Genomic DNA, 19,843 nt, shown 5'->3' with positions numbered 1-19,843 from the left:
CTGCTCCCGGTCCTCCGTACGTACTTCCGTTGCTCTGACGCTCCCAGAAGCCGGGGCGTCGGGAAGGAGAGCGCGAATTCCCCTTCCTCTGCGCCTCCCGAGGCGAAATTGGAGCGGGGTTCACGAGACTGCGCCGCAGTAGGCGCGGCGCGGAGCCGGGTACGCTGCGCAAGGGAGCGGGTCCAGCGGGCAGCGGCGCCGGCCTCGGACCAGCGACTCCGGGGAGGGCCGGCTGCCGCCGGGAGGAGTCCGAGCCGCCCCCGGGGCTCCTCAGCCAACCGGAGCGCCTTCCCCTGCTGCCTCGCGGGGCGTCCCCGCACCCATACCCGCAGCTCCAGGCTTGTCACTTCTGCGCATCGCCTGGAAGGGGGACCCGACCGGGAGCGCTCCGGGGAGTCGTCGAGGAGGATGCCCGGGTGTTGGCTATGTACCCAAGCTGCTTGCCGGCTCTGGCGAGAAAGGCAGTCGGGATAACACCGCCCAAACTTTCCTTCGCGGCAGCGTCGGGAGGAAGCATCCCTCTCTGAGGTTCGTGGAGAGCCGGAGGGAAGACTCAGGGCCCCCGGAAGGCAGAGGGCCGATCCTGCGCTGGGGGACGCGCTCGAAGTTCCTGGGAGCCCTAGAGGGGCCCTAAGGGACAGAACTAGTCGCCGGTGTGCGCCCAGGCGTAGGGAGGTCCAGTGGGCGCAGCGTCTCCTTTCCTGCGCTCCTCACTGACCGTGACCTCTGCGCGCTCCCCGCGCACGTGCTCGCGGCCGAGGAAGAGGAAGGTCCCCTGAACCCGCTGGGGGCAGGGACTCGCGGACAGGCCCAGGGCGCATGGAGGCGCCGCGGGGGCGGTGCGGCTCACCAGCGGCGCGGGGGAGCGCGCACGCTGAGCCCCAGTCTCCCCCGGGACCCGACCGGCCGCTCCCCGCACTTCCTGCCGCCGGGCTCGGGGCCGCGGGTGGCCACTCCGAGCGCAGCGCTCTCTGATTGTCGTGCCCGGCGGGGCCCCTGGACCCCCGCGCGGGGTGGGGCGGATACGCGGCGGGACAGGTGTAGCCCGCAAACGCGGGCGCCGCGCTCCGAAGGACTGGGTGGGCTCGTCTGGCCCGGAGTTGGCTCGCGGGGCGCGGAACTCCGGTCCCCACCACGCAGGCCAGTCAGCGCACCACTTGGCATCCCCGCGGCCGGAGCTTCGGGCCGCCAGTCGGGGTGAAGGAAGTGCTGGCGGAGCCCGGCTTCCCGGCGGCCGCCCCGGCGCGATCCTGATGCCCGCTGCCGGCGGCGGGCCCCGCTCCGGCCCCGGGACCTAGGCAGTTGCGCGCGGCCGCCGCCGGCGCCTCCCCCATGCTGCTCGGAGCGTCCTGGCTGTGCGCGTCCAAGGCGGCCGCCGCTGCTGGCGCAGAGCGAGGGCGACGACGACAGGCCGGGTGAGCGGCGGCGGCGGCGGGCGGTGGCCACGGCCGCGGCGGCGGGCGAGCTCCCCAGTCTTCCTCCCTGCGGCGGCCAGCAGCGCCGCCGCCAGCCTGCGCGAGCTGGCGACCAGCAGGAGTGCGTCCGTGGCAAAGGTGGGTATCTATTTCACAGCGCGGCGCCACGGTGTGTGTATATGGGGGGGCTCCGCGTGAGTGTAGGGGGCAGTGATGAAGGGCAGGGGAGACCAGAGGTGGCTCCCCAGTGACCTTCGCCTTGCTCTTCTTTCTCCAACCAGCTTTTCTTCGTGAGTAACCCCTCAAGTCCCACTTGCCAACTCCTTGCCAACACCGTGTCTCCCCCAGCTCCTCTCCCGTAATCCTGTCTCATTCTCTCTGAAATGCTTGTCAGCACCTGCCCTCTGTCCATCCTCCTCTCTGGAATCCCTCTTCACACCACCTGCGCTTGCTGTGTGCCAGCATACAGTCCTGGGGAGCCACTTGCCACCTGTTCATATGTGGTGACACCCCACCCTCCCGCATGGTGGGCACGCCTTCCTGTCCCCTGCTAACCTGTAATCCCTACAGTCCTTTAATGGCAGGGCCTTTTTCTCCACCTTTTTAACTTGCCTGGGCCCTCCCATCACCCCAGAAAGTCTTCTGCCTCTGAACCCCCAGACTAGCCCTGGGCACACCCTCCGCCGGCCTGGTGTAAAGTTAGTGCTTAGTGTTTCCTGGGTTCTGGCCGCTGGGGAGACTCTGGGCCTCCTGCCTGCGTGTATGGCAAGAGAGGATTGAGCAGAGGGAATTGTGTGATGGGGGTTGGAGGAACATAAATTACAAACTCCGTGTGATGGGAGGGAAGAAGTTAACCTGGAGGTGGAAGAAATGTGTGGCCCAGCCTTCTTGGGCATGGCCTGTCAGGCCTAGACCTCTTTTGGGCCGTTAGGCAGGATTGCATTCCCAGGTGGGACATTGTTTGAGGGTTTGGGTTTTTTTGTGCAACTACTTTGTACAGGGTCTTTCACTGTTTCTGTTTTAGTGAAGGACTTTATCATGGGGTTTCAGTGATTTGGTTTCAGAAGCTATTTAGAAGCAGTCACTTCACACCCTCTGCTACTGTTATTATTATGCAGGGGGGAGGAAAGCCTGGGGGATGCTGGCTTAAGTGAGAAGCAAGTACTCATTTTATATATATATATATATTTAACGTAGAAAATCCCATTTAGAGGTTAAAAAAAACCATTATTGATCTATTGTATTATCATTCATTTTAGAAAACACAACCTTGTTTCTCTACTTTTGACCCTTTAAAAAGCTGGTGGTGCATAAACCATTTAAATAATCCTTCCAATATGTGTGACAGAGAAGCTGGGAAAATTCTAACCATCTGAATCAGTCAGTGCTACAACACCTTTGAGGTTAGGCGCTTAAGCCCTTGGGTGTTGAACTGCTTTGCCAAACTAGGTGTTTCCTATGGATCAAGAATAAAGGGCAGTCAAGAATAATCAAGAAATATTTATGCCTGGGATCACTGCTGGAAGGCAGGTAGTTAAGGAGTTTTTCTTTGGTTTTAATTGTGATTAAATCCAGCTATGAGTATGCTTGTTCCCGATTTTCAAACTTTTCCTTCTGGTCCTTGCTGTTTTCATCCAAGGTGTTATAATTAAAGGTCTTTATTTGCAGAATAAGCGGTTACCTCCTCATGCTGGAGAACTGAATGGTTTGTGGAATGATGTTTGTGGTTAAACACTAGGATATTTTGATGAGCATATATTTACAGATGTCCTCCCATTGCATTTTATGTGAATTGTGTTTGAGCTGAGGTTAGGAGGTAGCCTCTGAAATTTGAAAGTCCGTAGCCTGAGGCAGCTCCTAGAACTCTGTGGCATTTATGGACTAAAAAAAAAAAATTGTTAAAGAGGTTGAACTGATAACTTTTGGCAATGACAGTAACAGGAATTAATTTTTTGTTGGTTGGTTTTGGGATTATTGGTGGACTTTCTATAGGGATATGGAGCAATCAGACTGTTCATGGCTGTTTGAGCTTCAGGGAAACTTTAGAACACAGTTTCTTTCTTTTTGTTGTGTTAATTGAGTGTGACCCTCACCCCTTTCTTCACAGGCCCACCTCATAAGGACTGAGTTTGGGTTCTGGGAAAAGTCTGAATTAAATCCAATTTTTGATCAATATTTGATCATTTTCCAAAAGGCAAAAGGAGTGAAGGTGGGGATCATAATATCTCCTAGCTTTTTACTTACTGACATGTAAGTCAGTGGGAGTCTTCTTGGACAGCCAGAAGTCCTTCATGGAGTGTTGCACTTGAAGCAACCCTATAAATTTGGAGCTGAAAATGACTTCCAAATAGGCTTTGGGTGCTTTACGGTCTATTGGAATTGCTTTGACTCCTCATAGCAAGGCTGAATGCTGGATGTTGCTGTATGTTGTTTAACAGATGGGCACTCATGTTATGATTCAGCAAAGACCATATATGCCTTAGTAGCAGCTTGACTCCAATTTTCCTGGTGAGATGCTCAGCAAACCTTCTTTTGGGCCAACAGGGATATGTAAGCATTGTAGGTATGTAGATAAACAAATACCTGCTTAGATCGTGCATATACTTACAGTTAGACGTTGGGAATGCATCATGTATAAAAGGGATTAATTCTTGTTTTGGTTCTACTTGGAGTTCATGAAATAATTTTTCCACACTCTTCACTGGCATCTTTTTCGTCTGGGTTTTGGTTCTCCACAGAGCTGCCTGGAATGCTCTAGCCTGGTTAGCAGAACCTCTCAGCTCTGCTTTCACCTGAGCCATTTGAGATGAGGCACTCTTTGAATCGGTTAATTATGCTGCCCTTGAAAATTTTAAACCAGGTTACAGGTACCCATTGCCTAAGGTTAGAAACCAACTGTTGGTTTCTTTGTTTACCTGTTGGGAAATACTGGCTGTTGCTTCTGAAAGTGATCTTTTAAAAAGTCCCGTTTTAACAGAGACATCCAGCCATTGCAGTTGCTAAATGTGTGCTGTTTCTCAGCCTAACTTGTTTTTTTTTTTTAATAATAATTTTTTATTATGTTATGTTAGTCACCATACAGTACATCCCTGGTTTCTGATGTAAAGTTCGATGATTCATTACTTGTGTATAACACCCAGTGCACCATGCAATATGTGCCCTCCTTACTACCCATCACCGTCCTAGTCCATCCCCCACCCCCTCCCCTCTGAAACCCTCAGTTTGTTTCCCAGAGTCCACAGTCTCCAGCCTAACTTGTTTTTGTTTTGTTTTTACAGTTGTGTGAGGTGACCCCTGTAACACCCCCAACTAGCATTGGTTGAGGTGTTTCAGGGCAACATGTTTTTTTAAAAGGGTTTTGTGGTTCCAAATTGAGTAATTTCAAGAGTACTTTTTAATATGCTTTCATAAGAACTATAATGTATGACAATTCTAATTTTTTGAGTGATTTTTTTGCGGGGGATCTCTTGCCTTATATTTGGGCATACACAGAATTTACTGTGGACCTGCCCTGTGCCAGTCATTCCAGGTGAACTGGACGAGCCTGGGCTCTCTTTCCGGAGTTGACATTAAGGGATTGGAAACCAGGCTGCTCTCAGGAGACTCCTGAGGACACTGGATTGGTGTCCATCCATGACTCTGAAGGTGAAGAGGACGGGCATTTTTACAAATTAAAGAACTGTATAAAATTTGGGTAATGCTTTTGATGGTATAGCATGTAGGCATTAGAGCCTGGTTTGTCTGGTTTGTACCTTGAAGTACTTTGGGATACGTTTCAACTGGAGATCTCTTCTGTATCTCTCAGCCAGTGTGACTGGGACCCTGTAATGGGAAAAGTTAAATAAACTGGAGACTCGTATAAGTGGTATCTACTAAATGTTTTATTTTGTAAACACATACATGCATGTGTTCACCGTGTTTTGGATGCAGGTCTAAGGACTTGTCTTTGAGTTCCAAGTTGACTTAAACCACAGCCAGAGTTTATGATTTCCTCTTTGTTTCTTTCAAATGGAGGACAAAGAGACTTTCAAAGAGTTCTGAGTGGAGCACCTTCTAGATTTTAAACAATTCCCACTTAATGTTGTATGGTTTTGTTGTTGTTGTTTGTTTTTTGTTTTTTTGCCCAGTTTGACAATTTTAAAGAGGTCTGTCTTTGGTGAGTGTTTCCTAAGTGGTCACCATGTTTTTCCAAGGAGTGACTTCTTTTGCACTAATATCTTTTGTTTATATAACACTTCATTAAAGTTTGCCATTTATCAGTATATTTGGATAAACGTGTTTGGGAATCAAGCCAGCGAATTCCAAGTAAGCACGGGTGTCCCTGGGCAGGTGTGAGGGCTCAGACAGCAGTGGGCCAGGCTGAGCCTTCTGAGTGGATGAGGGAATGAATGCCTTAGGCCGTCATATGGAGGAGATGGAGAGTTGACCAGTCCAGCTGGTCACCTCTAGGGAGGCCAGTTCAGAGAGAGTCTGAGGTATCTGGAAGCAAATCAGTGTGTGTTCTTTGGTCGTCAAGAGTTAAGCACCTTATGCTTGAGATTTTTCTATGTGAACAGTTACTGAGTGCCTGCCATGTGCTGGGCGCTTGGCATATGTTGCTTATAGAAAGTTCACCATAATCTTGTGAGTTGGGTGGCAGTATTAGAGGGATTGATATATGGGCAAAATGGGCAAGTCAGAGAGCCAGGAAGCGTTGGGGTTTGGATATGTTCTCAAGGCTCCATTCCCCCGCCCTTTCTATTCTGTTCTGCTGGGCTGTATCATTAGGGTTTTGTTGTTGTTTGGTCTTGGATGTAATAAGGACTCCAGAGGAAATGGCCCAGTGCCTGGAGGCCCTCATGAAAAGCCAGACAGCTCACAAGGACAGCGGACAAGTGGTTGACTTGTGGTCTCTGTGATGACAAGGGCAGACACCAGCCTTTGGAGGCATGACAGATGAGTCACACTGAAGTCCTTTTTGGGCCTGTTTTCAGAAGGCCCCTGGGTGTGGAAACAGCACCTCTGAGACTTACAGCAGCATTGTGTTTCAGGTTGTGGCCAGTTGGTGAATAATCTAAAGTTACCATTCATTGAGTGTCCGCTGTGGGCCAGGTATTCACTGAGTGCCTGTGTGTGCCAGGGCTTGGGTCATCTGATTGAAGTTCATCTTACCTGTTCCTTACTACAGTTCCATGAGATGGGCAAGTGGAGGTGCCAAGATTTCCTTGCTCAGAGACACACAATGAATAGGGGTATACTTGAAAGGTGGACTTTGCACTGACAGGCTTTGTGGTTAGAGGAGGTCTCTTGCTCTGTAACAAATCCAGTTAATGAGCGACCGAGGTCCCGGAACTGAAGCAGCACTCACTTCCTAGATCCACGTGCCTCCTGGCTGCGGATGCTCTTCCAGCTTGAGGCTGCCATCTCGCAAACCCAGCTGTGAGTCTTAGGGGTCGTTAGCAGGAACTGTGCGGAGTGGTGTGTGGTCCTGAGGAAAGAGCATCGTATCAGTTGTGGCTTTGGCAACACGTCACAGGCAGCTCTACCTAAATGACACGAGCAGTACATTTGGATTCTGAATGGGTCGTGATGGCATCCTATCCTCATGACAAGACTTAATAACAGAAAGGAGGGTTTCTTCCCCTTATGTTTGCTCTAAACCACCTTTACACCCTTCCCTTCTCACCTCAGGGGCCAGAATTGCCTGCCAGGCTGGTGACTGGACCAGCCATAGCTCAGCTGGGGGCTTGGCACACAGGATCAGCCTCCTCTCCGGGGTCTGGAGCCCGCTGCCTGCCCTGGGCATGTGGCTGTGGACAGGGCAGATCCCCGTGAAGAAGAAGGGCAGGGGTAGAGCACAGGTGCCTTTTATCCTGAGTTCCTTACTTCCTCACCATGTGCCTCTGAGCAAAGGTTTAGCTTTTCTGAGCCTTCTTGTTCGTGACAGGGATCCTATCTACTTTATCAGATAAATGAGACGATGTAACTGCAGTGCCTAGCACACATAATTGGCTGTCATTTCAGTGCCTATTACTAATACACAAATCTCAAAATTTTGTATCAACAGTGTGGCACACTTCACAGGACCCACCTTCCTGCTAGTAGATTCATTTATATTGTATCCCAAGTGTGTGTGTACGCGCACGTGCGCACGTGTGATATAATGCTTTGCCTCTAGATTGGAAGTTGGCCTGTGTCACTGTGACTGGATTGTTGAGCTTTGATGGGCATCTAAGTCAAGTGCTTGAATCTGTTTGTTTCACCTTTTTAAATTGCTTCTGAGTTTTATCTTTATTGTCACAGGTAGTGTTCCCTATTCTTACAAGCTTCATTAAAGTGAAAAAAAAATCCAGATTATAATCTGTTTTAAGAAAGGCAGGAGGGGAGAATAATCCCACCCAATTGTGGGTGTATAGCAGGTTGGCTCGCTCTCCTGAAAACGAAGCACACCTCCTTAATCTGTAAGACACAATAGCTTGTCTACAACTGCCTGGAATTAGGCTGCTCAGTGCGGTTGAGCTGAGCAGAATTATATCCAATTGTTCCTTCGTTCCGGCTTTTGAGAGCCAGTTTGCTTGCTGGAGCATGACGAAATCGGGGTCTCAATTATGCAGTTGTTTCAAGTGTGTATTTCAGTTCAATCTGTATTTAATCTTTATTTTTCACAGTTAACGTGCTCTTTTTCGAGGTACATACTTGAAATAAAACATCAGCAAGGATTTAGTTAGGGGGAAATGCTCTTTATAGCACCACTTGCAAAGGCCAAGATCAGTTTTTATCAGATTTTTCTCTCTTGGAAGATCTTCATGTTTGATGAATTAGAAATGCATGCTCAATGGGTATCCTATTGGAATTCTAATTAACCTTAAAAGAATAAGGTGTCAAGCTGAAGGTGTTGGCAGCAGTGAATGGTTTAAACATTGCACTAGCACACTATACTGCGGGGCTCCCTTTTCCCATCGAGTGGAGGTTAGAATAAAAAAGTGTATGAAGTACTAGCACCATTTGAATTCCACTCACAGATGGCTGCCTTTTTGGGCCCTTGATGGCTTATGGGTATGTAGAGGGACAGTTGTCCTTTGGGAGACCAGAAAGAGAATCCAAGAGCAGTCGCTTTGGTGGGTTGTTTCTCTCATCTGGCACATGTGTGTACGTTGTTAACTGATATGACGGTTATCCGCAAACATGAAGATATTATGATATTTGCATTTCTGCTTAATAGAATGTGTGCCTAATGCTCATGTGAATTTGTATGAGTTTAAATGAATTAGGATTTGCTGCAGGAGTTCAGGTCAACAGAAGTGGTAAGAGACTTGAAGAGCACAGTGGCGCCGGGAGTGGATATAAATGTTCTAGCCCAGAGCACGTGCTCAACAGCGCTCAGACGGAGGGAGGCTTCCGGAGCACCGGGGGTTCATGGCAAGGCTGTTACACTGGAGTTTCAGAGATAGGGTAGTGTGCATTCTTTTCTGCTTCACTGAACACTTATTTGAGCACCTACTCTGTACCAGGCACGACAATAACGCTTGGGGTTAAAATTATATTGGTCTTTAGAAAGTGGCACGAAGTTTGCTTGCCACCTTGCCAGCAAATGGAACCCCAAGCTCATGTTCCAAACAGCGCTGGAGTCCTGGCGGCAAGAGCTACTCTGCCTTCTTTGACAGCTGAACTCCCAAGGCTTCATTTGCTCTACACACAACATTGTAGCACCGCCACCTTGTTTATTCCTGATGGTCTAGAAATTTCTGTGTTAAGAAGTATTTACTGTTTATGGATAAACCGTTGGATTCCTCATCTCTTTGTGATCATACTTCAAATTCTGCATAACTTAAAAATTGCACCTACTTCCCCCTCCCAAGCATGGCTAGAGGTAATTAGAGCCAGATGTGCTTGTGTGAGGTGAAGCGTGCAGAGCATTGAGAACGGCACGGGCACTCAGCCTTTGCCAAGGTGCGTCACCTTGAAACAGGTAACCAGTGAGACTCACCTTTATCTACCAACTCCGTGGTGCCTGTGGGTTAGTTGTGTCACTAGCAAGATTGTCTGGACCAAGTTTGTAGTCTAAAGATGTGCAGAAGGAAAGGGAGGTGCTCCTACAGAAAAGACCGAGTAGCAGGGCTTTTGCGCCTTCTAGGGCTGCGTTCGGATTGTATGGTTCTTATGGATTTGGAAATTTATCTGGAGTTACCGGCTGACAAACTAAGTTTTGGCATATGCTCTGTGAGAGCAGTTTTCCCAGAGTTAAGTTGTTGCCCCCAACATCTCAAATGAGGTGACAGATCTTGGATTCTGAGGGGTCGAGCCCCACCAGGGAGAACACGTGTAAATAGCAGCAGCCTGTGTGACACGGATTGTTCAGCTTTGCAGTCTGCCCTTCACCGAGACAGTGTGCCCCTTCCTGGACCCGTGTCCCCCGGAGCCGCGTGAATGAGGGCCCAGCCAGCAGGGCAGCACTGTCAGTGTGGGACGTATGTGAGGTGTGTTCACAGGCTGGCGGAAGCTGTTTGTCTCAAAAACGGCTGCTGTAAAGAAATGGAGTGCTTTATTGACCAGAGACAGTGACCCACAAAATGTTGAACTCTGATGACAAGGCAGAGGTGAAGACTACAGGCTAGTGGAAGGCTTTCCGTTTCAAGCTGGGGCGGGCCTCCCTCCTGCTGTCCTTCCAGTGCAGCCATGACACCCTCTCTGAGAGCCCCGAGCCTATGTGTATGACACTCTGTCCCAGGATCAGCTACTGACCCCTATTTCGTTTGTTACTTGTGAACCACGATTCCGTTCAGGGTCTTTTTACATTCTGATAGTCTTCCATTTCCCCCAAACTTCAGCAATTTCTTGCAAATTACAAAATTTCTTTTTTAATTTAGATGCTATAGGACATAGAATTTTCTTTCTTGTTCCTTTCAGCAAAAGGCATATGTACTCTACATGGGGTTAATAGCCTGCCTGTGAAGTGTGTATGATATTACTTGTAGCATTTCCGTGTGTCTCCGAACTAACGAGTGCATCAGCTTTAACCCCCCCAGCGCCTACAGCCTGGCCCCTGGTGTACCAGTATTCCACCTAATGCTTTACTTCCTGTAACAGCCTCATGGGCTTAGACACCCTTTCTCATATAACCCTGGGGGCTGTCTGTCTGGGGTTGTTATGAACTGAAGAACCCCTACAATACCCCTGACAGCCAGGCCCTCTGTGGTTGGTCCTGGGGGCCAAGGGGCCCTCAAATAGTCTCCGCCCAGAGGACACCTGGGATGCTGGGAGGCTTCTGGGTTGGTGTGGCCATGTCTGTATTGCATGTCTGTATTGAAGGGATCGGTCTACGCCAGGTCCTAGACAACTTCACCTGGGTAAAAAGATAGCTGTCACCAACCCAGCCCACTGAAACCCAAACCTGTGTAAGCCCTATCTTTTGTCTCTTCTGCACATTTTCTGATTCCATTTTTATTTCCTCACGCTGTTTTCAGTGTTCTTTCTTCACTCTTCCCTTCTGTGGGTTGCGTGTTTTCCTGATAATTACTGCTTTGTTGGCCCTTTAAAGTTTGGATCATCTGGCTTCCCGGAGGCAACAGTTAGTCATGTTGTCTCTGTTCCCCTTCTTCTAGCTTTCTTAGTGAACAACACTGAGAATGGCTCAGGGGAGGGACATGAGTGCCTTGTAGCCTTTTGGCATTTGCTGTCCTTCCCAAGTGCTCGGGGCCCGACATGGAGCTGATCCCCAGGCTGCAGAGACCACCAGTCTGCAGCCTGACAAGTTCCTTACAGGTGCAGACAGAACTCTGCTGTGGAGTCAGGGTGCCTTTCCCGAGAATGGTGGGCACACTTGAGGATGTCCGGGAATCTGGGGAGGAGGGTTAGGCTTCTAAGTCAGCGTCTCTCCAGAGATAGCAAAATGCTCCTTTGCCAGGCTCAGGGGAAAAGGACTCCTGAAGGCGTCCATGGGAGGTCAGCCCTGGAGAGAGAGGAGGGTTCAGAGCGGCTGTGAGGGCTGTGGGGGCTGAGAGGAGCACGCCCAGAGCAGTTAATGCAGCCCAGCAAGGCTGGGAGCTCACCTCCTTCTAAGCCTGCTGGGCTACCCTGTGGTGCCCACTGGGCTCTCGGGTGTGCTCACGCTGAGGGTGAGGACATCCTGTTTGTGTAGGGTTAGTGCCTGGTGAGTGAGGCGTCTTTGTGGTTGTCCCACCATCTCATGGTGTTCTTGTTGACAGTGGTTTTGCTTTTGAATGAGCAGACATGTCTGATGTCCACAGTGGGGAATATTCCTGGCTGTGCCCTGTGGGGCACACCCAGCAAGGTCATGCCACCCTGAGAGGTGGCCTTGTATCATGGGCTGGCAGCTTCCCTCTTCGAGATTCCCGAGGTAGCACACACAGACCTCTTCTGCTCTTACCGGGAAAAGCCACGTGGGGAACTTTCTCTGCCTGGTCACCTCTGCCTCCTGGGCCCTGCCGGGTCTTTCTCGAGTTCCTAGGGTTTCTCAGATGTGTTTCCTAAGGGCATCTCTGAGCTCTTGCTCTGGTCTCCCACCTGTCCTCCCTGATCCCCTCCCCACTGCTGCCCTTGTGGGAAAGCTGCCGCCTGCTGGGTGGTAATTTCCAGCCCATTGTGCTGAATTATCACCATGTTCCAAGTCCTCTCTGGGTGGACTCTGGTACCTTCAGACTGGGTAACCTGTGTACCCCCATTTTTTTTGCTAGTTGCCCCCTTCCCACCCATACCCCTCCTGCTGCATTCTTTCTAGCAGCAGGTATTTTTTTGAGGTCTTGTATTATCTTCTTAAAAATTCACATGAATATTATTCTAGAATATGCTTTCTCTGATTTTCATATAAAACCGTGGGGTTTTCTCCTCAAACTTGGAATCAGATGGGTTTCCCATGATTTCTCACAGCCCTGGCCTACCCCACCTGCCCCCATGGATTCCCCAGCACGTCGGGCACAGCTGTCAGGGGCTGGGTGCCCCTGAGCAGAGTGGAGTGTACTGGCTTCCAACAGCAGGAGAGGGCTGCCGCACAGGGGGCTTCTCTGAGGAGGGGTGGGTGGTCTCTCCGGTCTATTGACAGCGGTGTGCACTGAAGGAGGGTTTTAGATGTTACTTTTGTTGTGGGCTTGTGCCATTTTCAGAAGCCCCACTTCCTTCTATGGGTGAAGAGCTGCCTTTGCCCTGGGTGCACCACGTGGAGCGTGGCCTTCATTCTGGAGCGTGGTACGCTGAGGTTTCTTTTCTAATACTTGGTGTTTGGCCTTGCCTGACGAGTAATTGTGGATTCTTGCTGAGCGAAGGACGTGCCATGGCTTGTCAGCAACTGTGGGGAAAGGTGGCTGTCATTTGGGAACAATTTCACTTTCTAAATGTAAGTGGGAAATATTCTGTCAGGTTGAGGAATTTCAAGTCTATCGGTTTCAAGGTGACAATTGTCATATTGAAGATGCAGCAAGGGGATGTTACAGTGGAGTGTCGAGGACTCAGAGGTAGCATCCTGGCTGGTGGAGGGTGACCTGGCAGGCAGAGCAGGGGAGAGTGCCATAGGGGTGCTTGTGTTCCTGGTGGGGACATGGGGAACCCAAATGTGGGGGCCCACCATGATGGCTGCAAGATGTCCCAGGTGGGACCTAGTGATGCTTTATGTCGATGTTCGTGTTTCTTTTAATGATCCTTTCTATTAGGTCAAGTGGTCCCTTAAAAAAATTATGGAAGTTACAAGAAGTCTTTTTTGGAAGCAAATTTAAATAAAAAATGAGTCAATTAAAGAACCTCATTAAGTCAATATGGTGCAGACGTGGCATGGATGACTCTAGTTTGGATAAAAACTGCCTACAGTCACAGAATAAGCAGACTTTGTTTTCCTAGATCATCTCAACATTTATCTTTTCCACCCCTAGTTTTCTCTGTATCTGAGCTGCTGGGGCCTGGATGGTGGGTTTATAAGGTGAAGAGGGTTGGGTGAGGTGAATATGAGAGACAGGGACAGGATTTGATGCTTGGAAGCCAACTTCTGGAAAAATTGCTTACAATTTTTCTAACTCAACTAGCATGTGTGAGCAGCTTAGGCTCTGGGGTTTGTTTCGGGCTGAAATATCAGTGGGGCAGGGAGGGTTCAAGTGACGTGTGTCTCTGGGGTCCTCATGCTCGCTGAGCCAGGGGTCCGAGCTGGGCCACCTGCATGTCCATCGGCAGCTTGTGGCACCCACCTGGCATGGAGTCATTTTCAATCATTTGAACCAGTCGGCCACCAGACTGGTACCTGAACTTGGCCAAGTGTGATCGCAGTAGCAAAGTGGCACAGAGTTCAGAACTAAGAGATACACAAGGGGTAAAGGAAATGGTCAAAACAGGCTCTCCCACCACCCTGGTCCCCAGAGCTCAAACATTCTGGGGGTGGGCAGGCTCCACGGCTCGTCTCAGGGCAGAGGGCTCCACACTCTGGTTCCCAGTCTTGGAATCCCAGGTCAGGCTTCAGGGTCGCAGCAGGGCTGTCTGGGTAAGCTCATGACAGAATGTGGAGGTGGGAGAGCCTGACCTAGTATTGACATCTTCCAGGGGTTGAGATCCTTTTTGATTTTCCTACATCAGCTGTGTCTATGTCGCCAAGTTTTATCGTTACTCTCTCAGAAGGAGCAGTTAACGTCTTCCTTGCTCCTTCTCAGACAGCACCAAACCCAGCTCCTGTTATACCAGGCCAGGTCCCTGATGGCCACACTCCCTGCTGGGCCGCTGCTGCCCTCCCCTGTCTGCCTGTGCCCATGGCCCAAACGATTGTCCCGAAATGCTGTTCAGTTTTCACAGCCCCCTTGGGGTCAGGTTCTAGGTCCTTTGGTCTTGTTTCTGCATGGCCCGTGGTTGCTCTCTCATCCTGCACATTTGCTCTGTGCTTACACAAGACCCAGCAGCTTCTTTGCCATTGATCAAAGGTGGTCCATCCTTGAAGGATGGGTACCCCCTTCCTACATCCTGTCCTTGGGCCACCGTAGAGAAGCCTGTCATCACATCATGTGTGTGTGCTTCCTTGGGCGTCCTCCACCCTACCGTGCTGTCCCAGGGGCTGTTGTGTAGCCATTCCTCTTCATCTCCTCAGTGCCGACCACACATCACTGTGGGACTCTTGCCACTTCTCCAGCTCACATTTGTCTGCGTTTTCATTGCATGTCTAGATCTCTTCTCTAGAATTTATTTTCTGGTCATTCTTTAGGGCTTGAGTTTTTCTCATCTGTGCAAGTGTTCGTCAGGGTTCACTCTAAGTTCATCAGGGTCAGTACTATGCCTTGCATTGAGTGTGAACCTCTGTGTAAGAGCAGGACTTCCACAGCGGTAGTGGTATTGGTTAGTTGATTCTTTTGCGCTCAGGAGTGTGGTGGTAGATGGCAGTGCTTCTGAAAGAATAAAACAGGAAAGAACCGATGAGCTGTGGAGGGCTACGTAGGGGCATGAGCAGGCCTGGAACCTTGGGGCCTGAGTATCTGGACATGAGTGTCTGGAGTAATGTTCTTCTTAGCTGCCACTTCTCCCTTGTCCACCACCACCACCCAGACGTTTCCCTGGCCATCATCCCCTGGGAAGGGGGAACCAGAGACCATAGTCACCCAGAGGAGTTGGTGGCTGTGGGGCAGGAGGGGGCCCTGCTGTGTGTGTAGCCTGTGACCCCTGTCGGAGCCCTGGGCAAGCCATGGGCAGCTCCACAGGAGCCTCACTGTGGCCTTTTGAGGGTCACATGACGTTGGCTGGTAACCTTCCAAGTGAGTGGGAGAGCCAGCATTCCCCTCCCTGTCTCTCAGGGGGTTTGGGGGGGCTGTGCCTTGTCTCAAGCCTCCTATGGCTCAGGGTCTCCGCCGCCACAGAATTAGTTCATTTCCTGTGGTCCTGCTGGATGCTGTGTGGAAAATCTCCCAAAAGGCACTGACCCAAGGCCTTATTGAGGATCGTGGGCACTGGAGAGGCTTCATGCAGCCTCCCAGTCAGCCCCATCACGTACAACAACCTTCTGTGTCTGCAGTCCTGACACCACCACCCTCCCCGTCAGACCTCCCTGGTCCCTCTGCCATGCTCCCGTTCTGGAGAGCCCTCTGCCCTGGCTGCCCCCACCTTCCACTCCATTCTCAAAGCTCGGTTAGTAAGCCCTGCCAGCGGGAACTACTTTGTCTCCTCTCCTCTTGGTGCCTTTGCTGGGGCCTCCCCTCCAACCCGGGGCCCCTGGGGCTTTCTCCTCAGCAAAAGCTCTTCCGTCTCTCACTGCTATTGAAACAAGCTCTTTGCCTCCCTGCTTCTGCTCCTTCTCCCGGTCCCAACCCCCATGAGCCTAGAGTGAGTCACAGATGGGCTTTCTCTTTCTCCAAAGGAGAGAAGTGTTGGGTGGCACCTTGCTACAGGTGCCAGGGAGAAATGGCCAGGATGCCTGTTTCTTGGAATCAGAGCTGCCAGTGGCTACTCGGAGGTTGTTAGAAGGAAATGAATGTAGGAGACAGTGCTGCACTATGTGAGAGTCCATCAGTGCAAGCTGGGACGGCCGTAAGGCCAGGTTTGGGTCTGCACGCTGACGCGCAGCCTCACGGTCAGCAGGGCCGAGTGAAGGCAGTTCTTGAGCTCTTGTGGCAGCGTGCTGTTGGCGCGGACACTCGATCTGTGCGTCTTTATGGTCTTCCATCTGCTGCTTGGTCAACAAGTCTGATAAGAAGCCAACACTCGCGTGAATTATCTCGCAGCACTAAATGGGATTCTAAACATAGTCTTATAAATGGTCCAAGAAAAGATGCTTCATCAATTATTCAAGAGGGACACATCAAGGTCTCGTAGCTCGTCATTGATTCCAGTTCTTTCAAAATGATTTATTTGTTAATTGTCCATCCAGTGACCTTTCTAGTTATATGTTTTCTGCTTCTGGGCCTTAGGGCACTTGGTTTAGTAGTTTGAGTCTGTCTTGTAAGTATGCAGAAATTAATCACTAGCTGTGTAGGTAAAAGGTCTGGAACTTGAGCCTGACCTGTTCGTTTTTCACTCAGTAATTAATACATGTCAATAGACAAATGTTTATTTGCATACATACACATTAATATATAGAAAGCACATGTATACATTTATACTTTTTATAAATTGTGCGTTTAAGGTTATTAATTTGACTGGCAGTTCATCCCTTGAGTGAAAGTTTGGGGACTAGCTGATGTTTGCCATCTTTAGGTTTGTTTAAGATTGCTTGGGCCTTTGAAATATATTGTATAATAGAAGAGGTCACCTGGGTGGGTTGTCGTTAGTGACCGTGGGAGTCAGGGTGTGGACAGTGCCCCAATATGCTGTGTGGCCCATCCGGGTCTTATCGTGTTCTCCTGGCCTCCGGCCGTGTGTGTCACTGAGGGTGGGATCCTGGGTCTGCCACCTGCTTGCTGCAGGACTTGTGTACGCTGCTTACCTTCCAGAGTACCCATTTCTTTTCTGTTCATGCCCCGTGCAGAGTGTGCGCAGGGTGGACAGGGAGATGTGGCTGTGCCCAGGGCGAGGTCAGAGTGTCCTCAGTGGTCATAGTGTCGCTGTGCCAGAACTCAGTAGGAAGCTGGTATAGTGTGAGTTCCTTCAAGGATAGTTTTGTCTTTTGGACAAATTGGTAAGATGCAGTGATTCAATCTGTGTGTGAATTTGTGCACGTGCAGGCTGGTATGTTTGAAAAATGGAAGAAGGGTTGAGTAGTTGGCTCTGGGGAATATGATTGCTGACTGGGGCCATTCTGATGAGTAATAGACCCCATTAGATCACAGTAAAATACGCGATGATGTATAATTAAAGATAGCATTAGTCAGGCAGAAACCACAATATTTAAAGATGTGAAAGGGATAATTTCTAATGCTGAGAAGTACATTCGTAACTTACCAAGCAGAGCACAGGGTGGATGTCTTTGAATCATGAAGTCACTAAGACTTGGGTATAGACAGGCTGCTTGTGTGTCAGGACAGCTGGTGTCTCAAATATTTGTAGTGACAGAGACTACAGTGCTTTAAAAAAAGTATTTTAGGTGAATTAACAGCTTGTTGAACAGTTCTGGGTTGGTGATTTCACCGAAAGAAGTTCTGTTTTTTGCTGTTTGTGGAGTAGGCAGAGCCCATGTGAGCTTTGGGCCCGAGCTGCCCTGCCTGCACTTCCTAGTGCTCAGCCCCACACTCCTCCTTCCTCCCTTGCTCCCTTCTCTCATGTACTCACTTGTGTTTTCGTTGATGCAGACACTTTGCTGGGGCTCCATATGCAGGCCGGACACTGTTCTGGGCTCTAGGGAGAGCAGCGAACCTCGCCGCCTAGTGAGCAGACAACACGGGGAAGGTGTGGCCTGACCCTGGGAGTAGCAGCACCCACCTGACTTTATGTAAACCTCTCTGTCAGGCATTCAGATAGCCTCTGTCCCTGTGGGGACCAGTGCTCTGAGCGGAGGTGTTTCTGGCTTGGCTTGAGCTCCTTCACTTCCTTTAATCAAGAGTCAAGTGTCTGGCAGACAACTTCAGTTATTAATAACGCTATTAATATTCATATTGACAGTCATTTGCGCTTCTAAACCTCTTTGCATCTCAAAGGTTACCGCAGTATTTCATAAACCACAGATGAATGGCTTCAAATGTAGGCGGGGGGCTGTCTCCTGCAGTGAGGGGCACAGAGAGAGGAAGAGCCACGGGGGAGTTCATTTGTTCAAATGAGCAAGTGCTGTTCAGCCGCCCAGTCTCTGTGCTGGGTGCGCTCCCTGGCCTATGTTCCCGTAACCTGCGGTCTGGTGCGTGGAGGACGGCACCTCTCATCACAGGTGTGCGTGTGGCACCTGTGTATGCCAGGCACCCTTACATATCTCAGTGCCGGTGACACTGCAGAGAGCAAGAGAAAGTCTCTGACCTCCCGGAGCTTCCAACTGGTTGGTGTTAGGAGCTATCCAGAGACTGAGTAAAATGCTAATTGAAAAATCTCTGTACAGTGGAGATTTTTTGTAATATATGTATTCTTATACTCTAATTGGATTAATTCAGATTTAAAAAATCATGTGTTCTCTTTGCAGTTGATAGATGATTTTTAAAATCCTATTGGAAGATTGAAACCGTCCTTTAAAATTCTGCAGCTGTGTTCTTGTATTGATCCAGGAGTTCCTGACTTGGGTTACATGTGGAAATCCTTGGGGAACTTGCCCAAACACTGAAGTGTGGGCCTTGCCCAGAGGTCCTGATGTGATTGGTCTGGGCGCAGCATGGCATAGGCTTGTCAAAGGTCCCCAGATGTGGCTGTCACCAAGGTTAGTCTAAACCATGGAAGGCCTGGAAAAGTTGTTAGGGTAGAGGAAACCTTTCCTGGAAGGCCATTCCCAACCTGCAGAGAAGTGTAAAGGATTGTATAGAAGACGACTGGAGAATCTTGCCAGATCTGTGCTCGAAGAATGAACAGCTGGAGTAGGCCAGGTGGAGAGGGAGGAAGAGTGTTCCAGCAGAGGGAATAGTAGGCATAGTGGCCTGGAGTCTTAAGGTGCTTGGAGTAAATGTGGAACTGAAAGGAAGTGGTTGGGGGCCCTGTGGGGGTCATGAGACCAGCTTGAGTTAAGGCTGGAGGGGAAGGAGGAGACAGAGGCGCGAGACCATGCTAGGGACAGTGGTCTTTACCTGATGGCAGTAAAGCCATTTTATTTATGAGCTTGGCATTATTCTACTCATTAATTCACTTAAAAGGTAATTCTTTAGAAAAATAATTTTGTACAAAAACAATGAATTCAACGCATGAATTACTTAGTGAAATAGGTACTCTGATTATCTGCATTTTGTAGACGGGGAAAGTGAGGCCCAGAGAGGTTGAGCAGCTTATCACACAGCTGAAGGGTGGGAGCTGGGATCTGAACTCAGGTTGACTTTGGCTTTTGCTTTGGGCTGTGCATTTTTGTGGGATTGGTGCCATGAGCGTCAGTTCACACAGCAGGAAACCAAGGTGTGAGCTGGGATTAGAGTTCAGTTCTGATTGCCTCAAAGTTCACATTATTTTCTCCTCACCAGCTGCCCAGACTGAGAGGAAATTAAAATATTTTGTGCTATCTTTTACAATATTGTAAAAAAAAATGCACGTATAAAGACGCAAGTCAGTGAGAGAATTTCATAGCTGAACATAAAGAACATATGTAGAAAGAGGAGCTGATGGGGGAAGGGATGGGCACAGGAGGATTCTATCTCTTCTTTGCCGAAATGCTGGCGAAGGTCAGCTCTGCTTTGGGGGCTCAGTGTAGGAAGAGGTTTTCAGAGGTAATCTTGTATCATTGCACAGTGTGACATGGGGTGTACCTGCCTTGTATCTGGGGGGAGGTGGGGTCCTTGAGTTCTTGCTTAGGTGTGAATTGTTCTTGATTCACATGGTGAAATGAACATTCTGGAAAGTGTGTACACAGTGACCCGCAGGGAAGTGCCGGTGCTTTTTGTTTTAAGTCTTCTTACATAGGTAGCCTCTCCCTACCAGCTGAGTCT

General features: G+C 49.7%; 1 protein-coding gene across 1 annotated transcript in view; it reads left to right on the top strand.

Annotated features, from left to right (window-relative positions):
- The first annotated feature begins 819 nt into the window (after positions 1-819).
- Positions 820-19,843, top strand: part of SH3RF3 (SH3 domain containing ring finger 3) — a 376,150-nt gene continuing 357,126 nt past the window's right edge. The window contains exons 1-2 of the mRNA XM_034657262.1: positions 820-839; positions 1,391-1,553. Coding sequence (XP_034513153.1) covers positions 820-839; positions 1,391-1,553 — 183 coding nt within the window. The remainder of the gene's footprint in view (positions 840-1,390; positions 1,554-19,843) is intronic.

The sequence above is a fragment of the Ailuropoda melanoleuca genome, chromosome 4 (assembly GCF_002007445.2).
Source record: "Ailuropoda melanoleuca isolate Jingjing chromosome 4, ASM200744v2, whole genome shotgun sequence".
In the NCBI taxonomy this organism is placed as follows: domain Eukaryota; kingdom Metazoa; phylum Chordata; class Mammalia; order Carnivora; family Ursidae; genus Ailuropoda; species Ailuropoda melanoleuca.
The sequence above is the reverse complement of the archived record's forward strand: the minus strand, read 5'-3'. Positions and strand labels throughout refer to the sequence as shown.